General features: G+C 47.8%; 1 protein-coding gene and 1 non-coding gene across 5 annotated transcripts in view; both read left to right on the top strand.

Annotated features, from left to right (window-relative positions):
* SLC7A8 (solute carrier family 7 member 8) overlaps positions 1–17,511 on the top strand; it is a 50,368-nt gene extending 32,857 nt beyond the window's left edge. For 3 of the 4 annotated variants that reach the window (XM_059372923.1, XM_059372925.1, XM_059372924.1), the window contains 8 exons: positions 3,158–3,283; positions 4,990–5,143; positions 5,698–5,821; positions 7,294–7,397; positions 10,682–10,778; positions 12,809–12,958; positions 14,539–14,716; positions 15,372–17,511. In XM_059372923.1, the coding sequence (XP_059228906.1) occupies positions 3,158–3,283; positions 4,990–5,143; positions 5,698–5,821; positions 7,294–7,397; positions 10,682–10,778; positions 12,809–12,958; positions 14,539–14,716; positions 15,372–15,535 (1,097 nt within the window). In that variant the 3' untranslated portion in view covers positions 15,536–17,511. Of the gene's footprint in view, positions 1–3,157; positions 3,284–4,989; positions 5,144–5,697; positions 5,822–7,293; positions 7,398–10,681; positions 10,779–12,808; positions 12,959–14,538; positions 14,717–15,371 lie in introns of those variants that run through there. The other variant, XM_059372926.1, reaches the window with a different exon arrangement.
* Positions 3,997–4,158, top strand: LOC132000565 (U1 spliceosomal RNA). The gene has a single exon (XR_009399414.1). It is a non-coding gene; the product is annotated as a U1 spliceosomal RNA (small nuclear RNA).
* Positions 17,512–19,962: the final 2,451 nt, after the last annotated feature.

Genomic DNA, 19,962 nt, shown 5'->3' with positions numbered 1-19,962 from the left:
GAGTATTTACAAGATGTTCTCCCTGTTCAGGCGTTTAAAATCCTTCCTCTGACAACATGTTTTTGTTCTCCTTATATGACACCATCTTGGATAACAACTTCTCTGTGAGGAGTCAAGAGTTTCTACTCTTGAATTCAAGTTTCCTGTCGCTCTTTTGACTCTGTGCAACCAACTGGGACTCGTGTCTCCTTTTGATGAGATTCCTGGGGAGCAGGGGAGATTGTGTGCATTGTAAAATCTGTAGACTGAGATGAGATTGCAGGGCTAATGAACTGAGGCATTTTCTGTATCCAAGTATTAAATATTTGTTGAGCACATGCTATTTGCAGACATTAATGATGCCCAGGGATTGAAAACATGAAAAGTCATAGTTCCTGCTCTCCTGGTCTACATGGAGACAGAGAAAAAGAAACGGATCTTTATAATACAAAGAAGTAGATGCCAAAATTAAATATAAACAACGTGGTCTGAGAAAAAAGAGGAGGGACAAACTTTGTTTGTTTGTTTTGTTTGTAAAATGCAGCTGGTGTATCTTCCCTTGCAGCCACATTGTCAGGAATACATAAAATAATAAAGACACAGAACAGGTGACATTTGAGCTGGATCTTGAAAGATGAGAAGGAGTTTGCCAGGTAGAGCCGGTGTGGGGAGAAAGGTTACAGATAGATAATAATGTCAGGTCTTCACCCTGTTGACTTGGTCTCAGAATCAAGTAAGGTCAGAATATACTTGAAAAGTAAAAACACAGTTTAAAGATCAGGTATTGATATAATCTGAGCAACTGTTCAGGTGAAGTCAGAAGCCGGGGCAGCGCTTGAGAAGAAAGGCTGGTGCTTCTACATGTGTGACTTGTACCTTTGGAGGACTGGGTGGGTGGGGGGGAGTCCTCGTCATTGTCTCAGGGGAAGGGGAAACAAGAGGATTTTATTTCTTCTCTTTGTTCTCAAGGACTTCCTAAGCACCAGGAAGATGAGAGTCCCATTCCTGTGGCACAGGCTCCCTGGGTTGCTGGGAGAGTGTGGCTGTAAAATAGAGTCCCTTCCTCCTAGGATTCAGCCTCTGAACTCTCCTCCATCCCTTGGAGTTTCCATGTTGTTGGGATCTCTGTGGGAGCCCTGTGACTCCTAGGATAGGAGGCAGAGTTAAAAGTCCCTATGCTACCAAAGAAGACAAAGTACTAGTAGCATATAAGCATATGAAAACATGCTCAACCTCACCAGTCATGAGGGAAATGCAAATTGAAATAACAGTGAGATGCCCCTACCCACCTCTCAGAAGAGCCAAGCTTTTGGAGCTGAGGATACCAAATGCTGAAAGGATTCAGAGCAACAGGACCTCGCCTACATTGCTGGTGGAGGTGCTAACGATACAACCACTTTGTGGGGTTTTGTTGTTGTTGTTTTTAAGATTATTTATTTATTTATTTATTTGAGAGAGCACAAGCTGGGGAGAGCAGCAGAGGGAGAGGAAGAAGCAGGCTCCCCACTGAGCAATGTGGAGCTTGATCCCCGGCCCCCAGGATCATGACCTGAGCCGAAAGTAGACACTTAACTGACTGAGCCACCCAGGCGCCCTGATATAACCCCTTTGGAAAGTAGTTTGGCTGTTTCTTATAAAGTTAAACATACATTTAGGGACGCCTGGCTGGCTCAGTCAGTAGAGCATGTGACTTTTCATTTTGGGCCTATGAGTTCAAGCCTGTAGAGATTACTTTTTTTTTTTTTTTAAGATTTTACTTATTTATTTGTCAGAGAGAAAGAGAACAAGCAGGGGGAGCAGCAGGCAGAGGGAGAAGCAGGCTCCCCGCCAAGCAAGGAGCTCAGTGTGGGACTTGATTGCAGGAGCCTGGGATCATGACTTGAACAAAAGGCAAATGCTCAACTCACTGAGCCACCCAGGCGTCCCTAGAGATTACTTTTAAAAATAACAATTAAAAAAAAAAAGTTTTTCATTTACCTTATGACTCAGAATCTCACTCCTGGATATTTACTCAAGAGAAAGGAAAACTCTTCTCAAAGATATCTACAATCCATTTAAATACTTCTATGCAGCTGTTTATAGCAGCTTTATTCATAATAGCCCCAAACTGGGAGCAGCCCTGATGTCCATTAGCCAGTAAGTAGAAACCAATACATTAAATGGAGTACTACGTTGGGGCACTTGGGTGGCTTAGTCGTTAAGCGGCTGCCTTCAGCTCAGGTCATGATCCCAGGGTCCTGGATTCGATCCCTGCATCGGGCTCCCTGCTCGGCAGGAAGCCAGCTTCTCCTTCTCCCATTCTCTCTGCTAGTGTTTCCTCTCTTGCTATGTTTCTGTCAAATAAATAAAAACTTAAAAAAAAAAAATGGAGTACTACATGACAATAAAAAGACCAGACTATTGATATACACAGCAACATGAGTGGATCTCAAGAGTATCATGTAAAGTGAAAGAAGCCAAACAAAAGACTACATATTGTACAATTCTGTTCATGTGACATTTTGGAAAAGGCAAAACTATAGGGACAGAAACCAAATTAGTGATTGCCAGAGGTAGGGGAAGGGAACTGACTTCAAAGGAGCTTAACATGCCAGAAAGAGAACTTTTGGGAGTGTTGGAAATGTTCCATATAAAGAGTGTGGAAGTGATTAACTAACTGAATACATTTGTCAGATCTCATCAAACTGTACACTTAGAAAAATGAATTTTATTCTATGTAAGTTATACCACAGGTTAAAAAAAAAAAAAAAAAAAGAAAGATTCCCCCTAACCCTCTGTTGCCCCAAAATCAGGCTGAGGAAGATGACATTCAGGACCCACCAGCTGCTCAGGGCTCCCCTTGAACACACAATGGCCTGGAAACAAAGCCCATACTTGCACTCTGGTGAGATGCTGATTTCCCTCAAAGCCTGTGCCTTCACTTCCATGCCTACTTCTGGCTTCGAGCCCTAGGCAGGGCACGCTCTGACCAAGCTCTAATTTGTGGCATGTAATCTCCATTTGTAACCCATTAACCTAGCCAAAGTTTCTGGAGACTGGGGGCTGGGTCTGAGGGAAATTTAGCTCGCCTGTTATAGTCCCATTGTCAGAAGCAGGGAACCATTTCTACTTCTGTCCAGAGGGCCTCCTACAGCCTCATTATAGCCCTGAGGGTATGTTTGGGGGTCTGTCATTTCAGTGCTCCTCACATGGGTCAACTGTGCCAGCGTGCGGTGGGCCACCCGGGTTCAAGACATTTTCACAGCTGGGAAACTCCTGGCCCTGGCCCTGATCATCATCATGGGAGTTGTCCAGATCTGCAAAGGTGAGTAGCACCCAAAAAACAGGACCCCAACCAACTTGCTGCCTTTTTCATGTGCACACCCCCTCACATTGTCTTTAGACACGTGCACCCTGAGATTTTCCAATTCTGACCTTGAATGACTTCTCTTCTTCAGTTGCTTCACAAAGGGGAAGAGAAACCATTTTCCTGGGATGGTTGGAAGTTGAGCCTTCCCCACCTGGTTTGCAGAGTTCAGGTCTCCCATGCTAACCTCCTGGCTCTGGCCCAGCTAGGTGAAGCCCCCAGACCTCTGGACTCCTGTTCCCCTCTTGTCCCATCTCCAGAGAAGCTCCCTGCATCTTACATTGTATGTTGCCCGTATCTTAAAATGGAGAACAGAGGAGATTTTTACACATTTCAAAATTACTCATAATCTCTACAAGAGAGAGCTCGACATTCCTGGGGCCCCTGCCAACATTCCCCACTGGATTTGGTCCCTTCCAAGTCCAAGTCTGTATTTGGTTTCCACAGGAACCATGGCACCACTAGGCTCTGCCCAGTGTCACTGCCTCCTGGAGAAAGTCAGATGACAAACAGAGAGACCACCCACCCACCTACAAGCTTTGAAGGCCATGTGGGGTGCCTGGATATTTACTCTAGGGAACATAATTAAGGTTCTGCTGTTATTTTAACCAGTTGTGTTAAGTTCTTTAGCAGGTAATATTGTGTAGGCTTAAAGAAATCACTTTAAGAAATCCCCTGCCTGGTAGGGGAGATACCATGATCATGAAGGGGGTATTACAAGGGCAAGGTTTATCCATGGCACTATGGATATGCTGATCCCTGCAGTTTCCCCAAACATGAGAAATGGGACTACATAATATGTGGTCGTGAGGACTGGGTTCATGCTTTCCCCCTAAAAAACAAAAGAAAGAAAGAACCCACTATGCTATCTTTTCAGAGATAAAAGTCTCTTCTATTCTGGCCCTGATGCTTTCTCCTGATCATTCTAATTTCCTTATTTTCTGTCCAAACGATGGATTGCAGATGAATAAGTAAAATATGGGCATTTACTCTGTGTTTCGTTACAACATCATCAGCAAACTTTCTTGAGGGCCCATGTGCATGTAGGACACTGTGCTGAAGGTTGGGAAGGCAGTGGAAAAGCTCTTTGCTGAAGGACCCTGTCCTCAGGGAATCTATACCATGAAGAGAGAGAGAGATGCCTTAGAAAGGCAAGAGGTTATTGATAAAGAAAGCAGAATGCGCATGAACTTCTATGGTGCTTCTGTTTGAGGGTTTGTTGTTCTCTATGCTTTCTTTGTGAAAATGTATAAATTTAGATCTATAGGAAGGTGGTCAAGAGACTGCCAATGGCCCTAATCCTGCATCTCCAAATCCCAGGTCCCTCCCACCCCCACCCCCTGCCCACCACCCCTGATTTACTCTACTCTGCCCTAACCTGCCTTTCCTTCCAAGCAAATTTGCCTTTGAAAAGAACATTGAGATCTGTGCTTTGAACCTGAGCCTGCATTTGGACTCCTGGTTCCTAGGTTCTGTGAAAGTCCTAATCTTATTTCCATTCTCCTTTTGGTCCTGCTTCTCCAATGTGTGGAGTTCACTGGAAACAAGACAAGAGCTGGATTTTCACTGCAGGAGGAGCTGAGACAGGACTAGGCAGGCTAGAGGCCTCCAGGCCTCTAGCTCCTTTCTCTGAGCAGCCCCCTCCCTGCCCCTTGCATCCACAGGAGAGTATTTCTGGCTGGAACCAAAGAACGCATTTGAGAATTTCCAAGAACCCGACATCGGCCTCATCGCACTGGCTTTCCTTCAGGGCTCCTTTGCTTACGGAGGCTGGAACTTTCTTAATTACGTGACTGAGGAACTTGTTGATCCCTACAAGTGAGTTAAAATAGCCCAGCTCTTCCCAAATCCCTTGAAAGGCCACAGCACCTGCTACTAGGAAGAGAGAGTCAGGTGTCCATTGGCCACTTCTCCACCTCTGCCCCTGTTCTGACTGTGACCTGCTCTATCCTGAAGAAACAATTATTTCTCAGGAACTTAAACCATTTGTCATCTGCCCTGCCAGGAGGAGAAAAATGATCCCGTGACTGTCTCAGAGCAGATTAAAAGCTGAAACAGTGCTGAGATAGCACCATTGCCTTAGAGGATGAAATGTCAGGAGGGTCTTTGTGTCTTGAGGCAGGGGAGAAGGGTGTATCATGGAGATCCCAGTCAGAAAGAGATCAACCGGTATGAAGCATATTCCCAGCCTACCCTGTTTCATTTTCTCTAAATTGCCCTGCCCATTTTGAGAAAGAATATATCCCCCCAGGGAGAGGGAGTGTCACACAAGGTTGCCAGGTCAGTTTGGAGCAGAAAGACAAGGCACCTCCCAAACCCCGTGATGAGGCAGGTGCTAGGCCTTTACCCTCTCACCTCCTCTCCTTCTACAGGAACCTTCCCAGAGCCATCTTCATCTCCATCCCACTGGTCACATTTGTGTATGTCTTTGCCAATGTCGCTTATGTCACTGCAATGTCCCCCCAGGAGCTGCTGGCATCAAACGCAGTCGCTGTGGTAAGAAATCAAACTCACAGTTCCTCAAACCAGGAATGTTGACATAGACTTGCCTGATTGGCCCTACTCACTTTTCCCTGATCCATGAATTTGTGGAATTGGAAGTCATCCCAAGTTCTCAGGGCAGAAACCATATCTTCAAGTGCCCAGGTGGAAACTGACGGCCATGTTGTACCTAGAACAGTGACAACAGCAGAACCAGCTTGTTGCCACACACTCTATGGCCCACAAAGCTACCTTACTTACTATATGACCCTTTACAAAAAAATTTGCCAGTTCCTGCTCTGGGGCACTTTAAACTCTAAATGTGATGATTGTGTAATGGAGGCAGTCTCCTCCTAGAAAGATATAATCTTGCACAAGACAATGCCATTCCTCTCTGCCTTTGTTTCTTCCTCTGGAATTCATGCAGCCTGACTCCTTTCCTCATCAGGGAAAAGTGTGTGCCAATAAACAGGTAGTAGGAATGGTCTGTGCTCTTTGGGGAAAGAGATCATGCGGATCCAAAGCACTGGGGTCTTTGATACTCAGGAGAAACCTGGGAGCCATGCAGCCCCCTGACCTGGCTTCACCTGAGCCCTGACGCCACCCTACCAAACTGTCATCACATTTTTCCTCTCAGAAGACTAAAGAAAGAGGCTCTTCAGTGTCCTGGGGCATGACCACGGGCCTAACCCAGCAGCACATCTATTCTAAACAACACCTCCCCCATAATGTGTGAGAAATTGAGTGTGTACTTGGCTCAGAAAATATAGAAAAGCCTAGTCCCTTGACATTTTACATTCCTTCAGTATAGGGAGACTAGTCTGTAGCTTTACCACCTTTTCTTTCTCAGCCTACATAGTGGCTTGTTCTTACCATTTTCCCCCTCCTACACTAATTCTGTAAATTTAGAAATTCTCACCCTATGAATTAAGAACCATTTCTATTTTACAGATGGGAAAACTGAGGCTCAAAAATTAAGGATCTTGCTCAAGGTCTCACAGCTCCAAACTGTTGGGCTAAGATTTGAACCCCAACCTGCCTGACTCATGAGTGTGTAATGTAACTGAGGCTTGGACTCCCACAGCTGGTTTCTGGTCCTGGCCCTCCACTTTCTGGGTTTGTGATCTTAGGCAGACTACCTAATTGTTTTGTGTCTTAGTTTTCTCATCCATAAAACAAGGAGAACAGATGTTATTTAGCGCATCATCATCATCGTTGTTGTTATTATTATTATTATTACCACCATGCACTGTCTCCTTCAGTTAATAGCCCAAAACACTTGTTAAATCTCCACTGTGTGTGATTACCATGGGAAGGGAAGTGGCGGTGCGGTGCAGGAAGGGCTGGGGAAACAACTCTCCCTGCAAGGACCCTGGTAGGAGAGACTCAGCAAGCATAAAGATGGGAGGGAGCATTCCCAGCAGTGATGTACAAGTGGTGAGTTGTAACCTTGCCTCTTCTGCTCATTCCCTTGTTTTCTCTCCCAGACATTCGGAGAGAAGCTTCTTGGGGTCATGGCCTGGATCATGCCCATTTCTGTTGCCCTGTCCACATTTGGAGGAGTCAATGGGTCTCTCTTCACCTCTTCCCGGTAGGTGTCGTCCCAGTCCTTCCTGGGCCAGGGCCCATTCTGCTGCGCATACTGCTCTGTGTATATGTGGGGGGCTTGTCTCTGTCAGCAGGGGTCTGTGTGGGCACCTGGGTGGTGACCTCGTAGGGGGTGATTGCTCACGAAGGGGCATTTGTATGTCAGCTTGGACGCAAAGGGGTGTGTGCTGCTCATGTGGTTACCTGCGATGTGTGTGGCTTCACATGTAGTGGCGAGAAGCCCTGTCCCACCTCATTTCAGCAGGAGCAGAGGGCTGAGGAGGTCCCAGGCTGCCTGACGCAGTCGTAGGTCTGGGCACCGTGACTAGCAGCAGGACAGTATCTCAGCAGCAACCGCAGAGCCCCTTTGCTACTTGCCTGGAAACAGGCTATGCTGCCTTGAAAGGAACCCCACTCTATCAGGGACCAGGAGGGACACAGGCTTGTGGGCTGGGGGCTCTGGGCTGGCCTCTTATGGAAGTTCTGGGACCAGCCTGCAGGTGGGATGGATCCTTCTCCCTGCTCAACAGACAAGTGGCTGTGGGCGGCCTTGTCATGGCTGCTCGGAAGACTTAGGCAGAGCGTGTAAAGTGAGAGAAGTGGGGAAAAGCTGAAGGAAAGCATTTGTCCAAAGCCAGGCCCCCAACTCCCAAACTCTCAGGGAAGCCAGAAGCTCAAGTCAGTCCAGAAATCCCTAACATTTGCCTCTACATCCCCAGAAATCTGCCCCTCCTCAGGGTCTCTTCTCCCTATCTCCAGAATGGACCGTTGTGGCTAGCAGACACTGGACTGTTTCCTATCAGTGTTGTTCAAGGGGACTTTCCCCATTTCTTAGAAAGTTACCCTGCCCCCAGGCCATAGTCCTACTTGAAAGATACAGCAAGAACAGGCAGTCCCTGAGTTCAGCTGCTTCCAAAGCCACCCATTACCTCAGGGAGGAGTTCTCATGAAATGTCAAGGGAGTGCCATGTTTTCAGGACCCAGGGCAGGAAAGAGGGAGTGTGGGTGTCCTCTGTGGCCTGGGACCCTATGAGACTGAGACTCACCCACAGCAACCTCGTGTGCGTGTTACACAGGAGCTGTGGCCACCTGGAGTCCCCAACTGAGGGCGAGCAGTGGAAGAGCAGTGACCCATGAGGCTCTCTGGGATCTATGGAAGAGAGTGACTGGCTACAGTCGCTTTAGAGTGGGGTTTGTCCCTCGGGCAGGCCAAGTGATGGTCTGCATGCATGTGATACAGCTGTGTGTGCATGTAGGACACGGCGGCCCTGGCGTGCGAGGCCTCTGATTCAGAGGCACAGCTCACCCACCAGGCCTCCTCTGCTCATCTTTCCAGTTCCTTCGTTCCTTCCTCCTCCTTCCCTCCCTCTCTCCTTCTTTCCCTTACTCTTTTGTGTTTGGTATATGGAGAGGTTGACCCTTCCTGAGAAATAGGAGTGTGTGTGGGCGTGTGTCATGCTTAATGTCATTGTCTCCTCTGTTGTCAGCTAGCTGGGCAAGGATTGTCTCTTGTGAACTTGACACTGGCAAATGCTATTGGACCTGGACAGTTACACTGGTCCTGGCTGCATGTGGAGGAGGGACATGAATGTGGGGCCCTGGCTACGTGCATGATGAGGCTCCCTGAGCACCCGGAGCTCATTTAGGTGCATGAGGCTGCACCATAGAGGGGCAATGCTGTGTGGCTGCATGAAACCAGTGACAGTAGCCTCGGTAGTTGGTGATGGCAACTGATGGTGATGCACATGGGTACTTGGGGCCATAATGGACTCCCACCCTTCTGCCAAACTGCTGCTATTAGTTCCTCTCCCCCTCACACACAAATTCCAAAGTAAGTGACAGGTTTTTGTTTTTTTTTTTCAGAACACCCAGCGTGCTGATTCTGTGCCTTCCTGTGCCCTTTACACCAACTCCTTCCTCCTACCCCTTAGGTGCTTAATTCATACTAATATGTAAACAACTTCCAACGGCTTATAATATTCTTTTCTCTGAGAAAAGGAAAGGGGAAGAAGAAGTCCCTTTTATGTTAAAATTTCTCTTTTTAAAAATACATATTTTTAGCCATGATATTATACTATAGTTTGGCAGTATGTTACCAGTAGAAATAGATTGGATACCTAGGATCTCTCTGTATTATTTCTTCCAGTTGCAATGTGAGTCTACAATTATCTCAAAAAAAAGGATCTAATTTTTAAAAAGGATTAAAAAATCATTTTTATTCCAATTTAAAATTTCTCATCCATTTTAGAAATTAACTTTTTAAATAAAGTCTATGGAAGAAAATTAAAATTACTCATAATTCCATCCCCCTGAGATAATCAGTTGGTATGTTTTTACATGACCATAATTTCTAAATTAATTAGAATCATACTGTATGGAATCATATAGTGTTCTGTCTTGCTCTTTCCATTTAACATTGTATTTGAGTATGTTCTCATGTAATGAATTTTTTTCAAAACATTAAGACTGTAAAATATCCCATCTTATAGATATGCTATAATTTATGTTATCAGTCTTTTACTTTGGGGGCATTTAGGATATTTCCTGTCTTTTTTATCATCAGAATATCTTTTATATATATCTTTCACTAACTCACTATTCATTTCCTTAGGATGGCTTCTTTGGGAATAGAAAAAGTAGCTTAAGGTTATAAATTTTTAGGTATGATATAATACAATACATACAATACAATAAAATACACAGATTGTCCAGATTAATGAATTTTGAGAGTTGTATACAGTGATGTAAGCACCACTCAAAACAAGATATAGAACATTCTCACATATCCACCAAGTTATTCCGTGTCCCTTTCTGGTCCACCACCCATTCTCCATCCCCACAGTAGCAACTACCTCCTGACTAGAATATCAGTGTTTTTAAGGCTTCCCATGGACATACAGTTCAGTCCCCATGTTTCAGAGAACCTGTATTCCTTGAGGATGGGGGAGGCCCATTTTTAAAGGGATTAGGACGTTGTGAGACCCACAAAGTGAAGTCATAATCATCAGTAACCCCAAGCCACTCAGACCATACTTCGGGTCTCCATGCACCCAGAATCCATCCGTTATCCACTGGCTGCCTCTGGTCTGCCTGCACCTGCACTTGTGAATGTGGGTCCTGTGATAAGTGGGCTGGAGTGTGCATGGGAGGGCAGGTACGTGGTTGGGTGGGGGAGATGCTCCTGTGTGAGCAGAAGGTGGGCATGAATGAGGAAGACTGGGCTGGGGAGGGAACTTCCTTGGGTAGTCTATAGGTCACCCCAGGCTGACCTGTTTTTCTCTTTACCAGGCTGTTCTTTGCTGGAGCCAGGGAGGGCCACCTTCCCAGCGTGCTGGCCATGATCCACGTGAAGCGCTGTACCCCAATCCCGGCCTTGCTATTCACAGTAAGGGCGCCTCCTTCTGCCAGCCCTACACACACCCTCCCTCTTTGTACTTGCTCTGAGCTGAAGTTCGCACTTCCCACACACAGCCCTGTCACCTTCCTGGTTTGCTCCCAGGTTTCATTGGGTCTTAGATAATCTGGTAAATGATATACATGGGTTTTGTGAATATCAAGAGAAATAACAAGGAAAGACCCTGTGTCCTGAAACACCTTCAGGCTCTCACCCTGGCTCATTGCTGTTCTCCCATCCTTTTGGGTCAGATTGAAGTGACTATGTCACAACTCTACAGTCTCATAAAGAAGCCTCCTTTCTTGGCTCTCCCCTGCACTTGTTTTCCCCAGGATTGCAGCTTTGGGCCCCCATTCCTGGCCAATCACATACACGTCCACCACGTCCACCACTCCCCATCAATCTTCTTGCCCCAAGGAGGCTCTGCCTGTCTCTCAGGAAATATCACTGAAACAAATTCAGTGTTACAGGTACACCAAATAAGACAAACTATAAGGAAAGGAAGACTAGCAACTGAAAATGGAGAAAAGAAAACTTGGGGTAGGGAAGAAATGAGGGTAGAATGGCCTAGTGTAGAATTATTTAGAGGGGTAAAAAGAAAGAGCAAAGACTTGTCCCCACTGAGTCTTTTAAGTTACTATTTTTTCTTTCTGGATCCTGAATAAAATATTGAAAATGACTTTGGTCCATCAGAGAAGCAGTTAGATCAGGATAATTGAGAGCTCTCAGGAGTCAAGTGCCTTCATTGTACACCATGAGGGGGAGTTTCAGAATGTTCAGATACAGGATGAAGGCCATCATGATTGGTTAGCTGTGAAAGGTGCCCGGAGACCCCTGGTACTCCCAGTGAGACACAGACTTTTTTCCAGTTTGAGCTATTGGTACAGTACTGTGCTACAAGGCAAATACAGTCAGAATCTGGCTTATTCATCCATTAAAATCTTCTAGGTTATTTTCACTGTCAGATCTTACATGAGAACTGAACCTTCTTTTTTTTTAGTTTAAGATTTTATTTATTTAGGGTTACCTGGGTGGCTCAGTGGGTTAAAGCCTCTGCCTTCACCTCAGGTCATGATCCCAGGGTCCTGGGATTGAGCCCCGCATTAGGCTCTCTGCTCAACAGGGAGCCTGCTTCCTCCTCTCGCTGCCTGCCTCTCTGCCTACTTGTGACAGACAGAGAGCACAAGCAGGGGGAGGGGCAGCGGGAGAAGCAGGCTCCTTGCTGAGCAGAGAGCCTGATGTGAAGCCCGATGCAGGACTGGATCCCAGGATCAGGACCCAAGCCGAAGGCAGACGCTCAACCAACTGAGCCACCCAGATGCTCTAAGAACAGAATCTTCTGTTGGCTTTAACAAATTAGCAGAGGGGCAGAACATGATTCCGAGAGAGCCACTGAGCTGAGTTTGAAATTGTAAAGTGGATTCTATCAAGAAAACCTCATGAGGATGTTATGAGAGTTAAATGAGTTAATATCTGTAGAACACTGAGAACAGGGCTTGCCACCTAGCAAATGCTTTATAACTGTTTAGAATATTAAAAAAGGTAGAGGGGGGAGAAAAATAAATTACATGACTCAGCCAGGAGAGGATGAGGGCAGGAATCAAAGCTTTAATCTGCAGTTAACAATCTTCCCTAAGGGATTAAAAAAAAAAAAAGGAAACACCAAAATTAGCTTGAGGTACAACCAGGGAAGAAATACAAATGAGACTGGCACTGCCTGTGTGGCCAAGCCAGTTGTTTATGGCCAGTATCTATTCTGACTGGTTAGTGCCCATGCCATACCAGTAGTTAAATATTTTGATTATCATTCCTGCAATAAGAAAGAATTTCCTGGCAATGAAGCTGTTAACAATGGCCAGGATGCCTAGGGAGGGGAGGCTGTAAAGTCTCTATTTTAGGACATTCATCGTAAAATGACATCGTCTGTCTAGAGGCAGGGGAACAGTCTCCCACCTGTAAACAGCTCCTTCAGTGTCCAGATACCTTACTGATCACTGATGAGCTTCTCCCATTTCCCACAGTGCATCTCAACCCTGCTGATGCTGGTCACCAGTGACATGTACACCCTCATCAACTACGTGGGCTTCATCAACTACCTCTTCTATGGAGTCACAGTCGCGGGACAAATCGTTCTTCGCTGGCAGAAGCCTGACATCCCCCGCCCTATCAAGGTGCGAGAACCTCCCCTTGAGATCCCTTTCCCCTCCTCTCCAAATCTAGCTGCTGCTCAGATTTTTAAATCCCCTTGTTCTCAGCTGCTGACCACAAATATGATCTACCTTCTCTATGATGGTAGTAGACCCTTTGGAAAGCAAGTGCTATGTATAAGTGGGGCAGTCATTTCCATTTTCCACTGGAGACAGAACCAGAACAAATCATAGCTGGAAGAGTAAGTTAGATTAAATGATACTCTCATCATTGTAGTTGTTTCCTACAACTCTTATAAACTCCGGTTGATTTTTCAGGGCTCTCTTACCTCTCTAGCATTTCCATGAATCCACTAGTATGGCCCATCTCCTCCTTCTCCCTCCATCCCATCGCTGAGTTCACTTGAACTATGTCTCCATCCCAGAATGAGTTTCCTTCTCCCATCTGCCTATCCAAATTATAACTATTCTCCACATAGGCCTCAAGTTCCTCCTCTCCCTTGAAGCTTTTCAGTCCACTACAGCCCTCCATGAGCCTCCCTTTTTAAACTACTATAGCCTTATATGTAGTAGTGTGCCTGGTGAACCTACTGATTGCTGCAAGAGATAACTGTGGTGAATGAATGGCATTGCTCAGAATAAAACAGGCAAGAGCATTATGGGTTCTCGTGCAAATTAGAATAGAGCATAGACCTGAGCTATTTGAACAATCCTTTTCTGGAAACAGGAGACTAGATCCTTCAAGAAGATTCTCCCAGCTGGGGATTTCAGCTTTCCAAATCTGTTTTCCACCACCACTTTCCTGTCACTCTTAGAAAGCTTGCTAGAGGGATGACAAGGTAGAGTAACCCTCCCTCCTCCCAACACTTGCATACCCTCTGAGATGACAAGGAAGAGAAAAGCAGCTAGATGTGGAGTCTTGAAGAAGACTCTACTGGGCACTCCCACCTGTGGCCAACAAGATGGCCAATAAGCCCATAGAGCTGATGCTTCTTTCTGAATAAAATCAAAGTCCCAGAGTGCCTGACAGTATGGTAGGTTTCCTGACTTCTTGGATCTTAGCAGACTTACCTTCTCAGATTGCTTGAGAAAAACACATTGAGACTGATCCTGAAAAGAAGGATGGACATTTGCCACATGGTGCCCAGATGAGGGCCCTACCTCGAACTGGGAAAGGAACAAGGAGTATGACAGACCTGGGCCACTTCCTTCTTGCCCCTCACTCATTTCTCCACCTCTCTTCTACTCTAGGATGTCAGCAAACATATACCAATAAACCAGAGAGCCTATCAGTCCCCATGGGCTTCCCTGGCTGAAGCATGGATGACAAGGACTTGTTTAGCCTCTGCCCAGGAGAAAAGAGAAAGGAATGAGGATCATTCCCTTCCTAGTTGCCCTTCCTCTTCCCGTCCTACTACCCAAGTTCACCAACGTTTGTTGACATGACACTTGATCTATCAGGGCTTGGGGTGTGGGAGCCAGAGAGCCAAGTGAAGCCTAGCCTTTGCCCTCAAAGGTGCCTCTCTGTGGATTGAGAAGAGAGAGGACACCCTGATCCTGAGGACCACGGGATCCACACATCTAACAGCACATCTGTTCCACAGATCAACCTGCTGTTCCCCGTCATCTACCTGCTGTTCTGGGCCTTTCTGCTGATCTTTAGCCTGTGGTCAGAGCCCGTGGTGTGTGGCATTGGCCTGGCCATCATGCTGACAGGAGTGCCCGTCTATTTCCTGGGTGTTTACTGGCAACACAAGCCCAAGTGTTTCAATAACTTCATTGGTGAGTTGTTAAAAATGCCGGGTGGCGGGGCACCTGGGTGGCTCAGTGAGTTAAAGCCTCTGCCTTCGGCTTAGGTCATGATCTCAGGATCCTGGGATCGAGCCCCGCATCAGGCTCTCTGCCCAGTAGGGAGCCTGCTTTCTCCTTAAAAAAAAAAAAAAAAAAAAAAATGCCAGGTGGCTAGAGGATCTCCTTGTCTGAGTTAGGTCTCCTGGTCAGGAGACCTAGGCTGGTCCACAGAGCCCTGGAGAAGAAGATGGGGCAGGGAAGTGTGGGTGCCTTCCCAGAGACCTCTGAGGAGAGGAGAACAGCTGAGGTTTGCACACAGACCCTAGAGCTGGAAGAATAGGCACCCTGACAGCCATTCTGTAGGAGCTGCCCGGGGGAGAGGCCAAGGGAGATCCTGGAACTGGTAGTCACGAGGCTTAGAGAAGGTGGGGGACTCCGGCTTTGATGAGAAGGGGCAACCAGCAGACGGGCTGCTCAGAGCCACAGGAAGAGGCAAGGTGGCTGTCTCCTGGAATGGAAGTCTCCTGAAGGCACCAGGGCTCTGCTGAGGCAACACATGGGGCAGGGGAGTGGAGCAGGGTCATGGCCGGCTTGGCGGGGTGGGTGGGATGCTCAGCACTGACCCATTCTGTGTAACTTCCCATAGAGTCACTAACCCTCGTGAGCCAGAAGATGTGTGTGGTTGTGTACCCCAAGATGGAAGCAGGCTCGGGTAAAGAGGAGATAAATGAGGACCCAGAGGAGCAGCGGCAGCCCATCTACCAACCCACGGCCTCCAAGGACAAGGATTCGGAGCAGCCCCAACCCTGAGAACCACCATCGCCTCTCAGCTGGCTCCTTCCTCCTATACCCCCTTTTTGCTCTCCTTCCCTGCCTAGGTACCCCCAATACACACACACACACACACACTACACACACACACACGGTGTGTCCAGCAGGAGCAGAACCTGGGTGTGGGTGGTAAGAAACTATAGACAAATACACTGACATTTGTACCCAAAGAACCAGCCTCTCGCCACCAGGGCCTGTGTCCAAAACCCTCACCAGGGCTGCTCCAAGAAGTGGGAGGAGAGTGGAGCTTCTGGCGGTACCCCACAGGGCCCTCTACCCTGTACTTGCCTCCTCAGGAGCCCAGTCAGTACTGCCTTCCCTTCCCATTCCTGAGCCCAAGGGAGGCCTCTGCTCAGAGAACCAGAAGCAACAGTGAGTCAGTTGGGGAGGGACAGACTTAGGCAAATCTGTCATCTTTAAAGGTCAGCTGGAGAGACTGATATCCCCCTCCCTTTACTAGGGACCCAAGAAATGAGAGATGCTTCCCTCTGCCCTCTCCTCTCCCCCTCCCCATCGTGCCTCCCCTCACCCCAGCTTGAGCTCCCTGTCCAGAACAAGGTTCCTGGCAGGACACCACCTCCCTACTGAGCTAAGGACCAATGAGCAGGAGAACTGCCCCCTCCCCCTAACCCAAGCCAGGCCTGTGGAACAGATTGGGAAAGGCTCAAATTACAGAAACCCAGCCCTGCCCCGTCTCCTGCATCCTGACCCCCACTTGGTGCCAAAGCTTCCTGAAGCCAGAAAGTCTTCTTATTTTCCATGTAGAGGACATTTCTCTCCTAATGGCAAAGCTGCTTAGCTCCTCCCTCCCCACTCCAGTGAGAAGGAACAGTCACTCCACGATCTCTGCAGCTACGTCCCCACATACCTCCATGGAACCAGCACTGCTGGTGGCCCCCATTGTGCCCTTTCCCTCTTCTCTGGCTTGGCTCCGGGACCAACCGGTATGAAGGATCCCAAGACCTTCAGGCCGGAAACCCAAGCCAAATCAGCCTTAAATCACTTCCTATCCAAGAACTGGACCTAAAAATACTCCCTGATTTCTAACCCTCAGGACAGACCTGGTATGAAAAGCCTTCCTGGAATGGAGGGTGCTTTCCCACCCACCCCCCAGAAGTGTGCCCATCCCATAACCTCAGATACTATGTGGGGAGAGAGTGTCTTCTGAAGGCCAGTTCCTTCCTCCTCCCCCAACTCAGGCACCTCCCCTTCTGGTCCCACCACTGCCCTGTCTTGGGACAGCCTCCCAAACAGAATGAAAGGGCAGTGGCAGAAAGTACACATTTTGGAGACACATTCTGGTTTGCGCACTTCTGGCCGTCCTGTGGGCAGAGGCTGCCTTTCCCTGCGCTCCGAGGGAACACCACCATGTTTACCCTGGGCCTTGCAGCCTCCCTATCACACTTGATGTGCTAAGGACTAGGATCCTTTCATCCCAAAGCAGGAGGGCCCCCTTTCCTACCTCCCCCTACCACCTGCTTAGACTAGAATATGCTGGGAGTCTTCCTGGCTTGCTTGGCTTTCCCAGCTTCCTACCTGGCCTGCCTGACTGCCTCCCCCCAACCCCAACTGGTGAGATGTCAGGTTTGGTTTGAGTTCCAGTCCCTTCAGAGTGGACCCCAGGTGGGCTGGGCCTGGCCCCTGGAAGGTCAGGGGACCACCCTCCTGTTCCCTCTTCTCATTCCTCCAACCTCCATCCCTCCTTCAATTGTTAGGGTTTATTTGTTTGTTCATTTGTTTCATAAAGTGAATGCCTTACTTTTTTGGATAAATATTTTTGAAGCTGGCATTTCTATTTCTTTTAAATTTTTTAATGTAAGGTTGTTTGGGTGGGGAGGGCATTAGTTATACCTGGATAATAATCTTCTGTCTTTGAGTTGGTCTAGGGTTAGAGTTTGTTTTGTGGAGGTTTTTTTTTTTCCTTTTGATGTAATAAAATTTTAAATTGAAACGAAGTTGTTGGTGGTAGTAATTCAGTGACCTTCTGAGACAGAGTCCCTGGGCATTTCCTATCTTCGTCAGGACTTTGGTTGCTAAGTTCCTTCCTGGATGGCATTCCCAGAGGCCCTTGCTCTGTCCCAGGGACCCAGTACCAGCACACTCAACTCTCTCGCGTTTTTTGGTGGGGAGGGGTTGGTTTTTAACTACCTTCATTTTGAACCAATAACTTCATTTCTTCAGTGAAGTCCCAAAGTGTTCATTAAGTTCCTGCAAACTAGCTAGGAAGAACATCGCCACTGCCCAGGTGGGAAAGTAGATGGCAGACAGGACTTAGCTGAGTGGAGGGAGGCAATGGCAGAGTGGTTCTCCAAGGTCTGGTCAGCCAAGTCTTCTGGCACTGGGACAGCTGGCACTGAATGGGAAAGGAAGGGATGGACTGAGCCTATGGAGAGAAGCCAGGGGCACTTAGGAAAGCAGCCAGCCAGATCCGAGGGGTTTGACAGAAGGCACTGGGATGTGAGGCAGGGTCCCCTCAGCTGCATGGAGCTGAATGAGAGGGCTGTGTCTAGTCGGCGGTCTAGGAAGGCTGTTGAGTGGGGACAAAGGAGGAACCAGGTACGGTAGGGACACATCCACTGGTGATTGGGGTTAATTGCTGGAGGAAGTTGATGGGATTAGACCCAGTGCTTGGAGTGCCTCCTTCGTGGGCAGCCGTCCCAGCTGCCTGTTCTAGGGCAGCATTACTCCAGAGCCTGCACGTCTGACAGACATGGGCAGGGGAGGGGGGGTGTTAAGACATCATCCTCCACCATGAGGGACACGTGAGGACACAGGCAGGCAAAACGCCTCACTCCCAGTCCCCACCCAGCCCCAACACTCCTCATCTGTGGCTGGCATTTTTCTCAGCTGAGGCTGGAGGCGTGCCAGTCACAGGGCACAGCTGCTTGGCTCTAAGTTCCAGCTCAGCAGCCACCAAACAGCTGTGTGTCCTTGGGCAAGTCACCTAACCTATTTAGTACTTTCTGAGAAAAGAAAAAAAAAAGGTTGAACCGAATCTCAAAGCTTTCCTCAATCTTCAGCCCAAGGTTGTCCCCAGATACTGATGGCAAAACTGGGCAGAGACCAGTCTTATGCAAGAGGCTGTCCCCGAGGTCTCAAATCCACACTTTTGAACTGCTTCTTCCCCAACACACACACTTTTCCTTTCCATGGGCTGCCACTGTATTTTCCATGTTGCCCTGTTCCAGCAAGTCCGGCCCTCCCCAAAGCCCCTCTCGCTCTGTGGAGACACTCGCTCCTATCCATCACCAGCAGCCCCCCTCCCCACATAAGTGACACATGCTGATCTTTTTAATCTGGGCCATGGTAAATATGAGTGTCCTCCAGAACACAAGGTATTTATGTTTAGCCTGGGCCTTTATCCAGTCTTAACCCTGTCAGTCCCTTTAATGGTAGGAATTCAGATGCTCTGACCTTAGGGAATGGGGGGGGGGCACCAAAATCATAGCTGCATAAGCATTCATTCGTTAGTCACACAACACACTTTATAACCATTGTGTCCACGGAGTTTTTTAGTTGCTGTGAGAATAACAAACTTATTCCTGAAGTTTCTGGGTCAGCACAGATTTCAAACGCTTTGTTCCATTGTCTTCATAAAAATATTCATACTTGACAATCTACCTTTCCTTAATTTTTATCCAGGCTATACGGTCACCACAGCTGAAAAGTTTCAAAAAATGGATCTGACCCTACCCTTGAGGAGCAAATCGTCTACAGGGAAAGAAGGCGAGAACACTCCTGGCACACACGCACTGCTGACTGCCCACTTGGGGAGGGGGGACCTCCAGCCATGGCAGACAGGAGCCGAATCTGCCAGATCCCCAGAGTCTGCACTGTGTCTGCTACTTCCGTGCCCCAAAATGCCTGTTAAACTGAGGCATCAGATGGGGCTGTAGATAATGTCTGATTAGGACACTCAGATAAACTGCGGGCGGTGGTGGGAGGAATGGCGGAAGACTCAACATTGCTCTCCATACAAAGTTTCATTAAACAATCTGACAAAGTAGAAGTTACTACTGCCATTTTACAAGTAAGGTTAAATAACTTGCCCAAGGTCACCAGACTGGGATGTGACAGAGGCAGAATTTAAGCCTGGGTCTCTCTGACACTCCACTGCTGCCGTGCTTGGCTGGCTCCCTGTTGTAAAGACTTGGTGAAGGAGGTGATCTTTGAACTGAGGCCTTTTACAAAGTCACTAAGAAAATATACCTGCATTGTTTCCATTAAGGCAAACAGGTAGCAACTGAAGCAGAAAGGAGAAAGAAAGCCTGCTGCTCAGGGAGGGCTTCATTCCACACCTGAGCAACTCCACAGAACCCAAGAATCCCCCAGCTCTTGTCTGGGACTGCCCTCCCCACCCCTGCTCCTGTCCAGATACCCCTCCTCCCCTGCCTAGACATCCAGAA

The sequence above is a fragment of the Mustela nigripes genome, chromosome 13 (genome assembly GCF_022355385.1).
Source record: "Mustela nigripes isolate SB6536 chromosome 13, MUSNIG.SB6536, whole genome shotgun sequence".
Taxonomy (NCBI): Eukaryota; Metazoa; Chordata; class Mammalia; order Carnivora; family Mustelidae; genus Mustela; species Mustela nigripes.
Note: the sequence above shows the minus strand (reverse complement) of the source record. Positions and strands in the feature narration are given on the sequence as shown.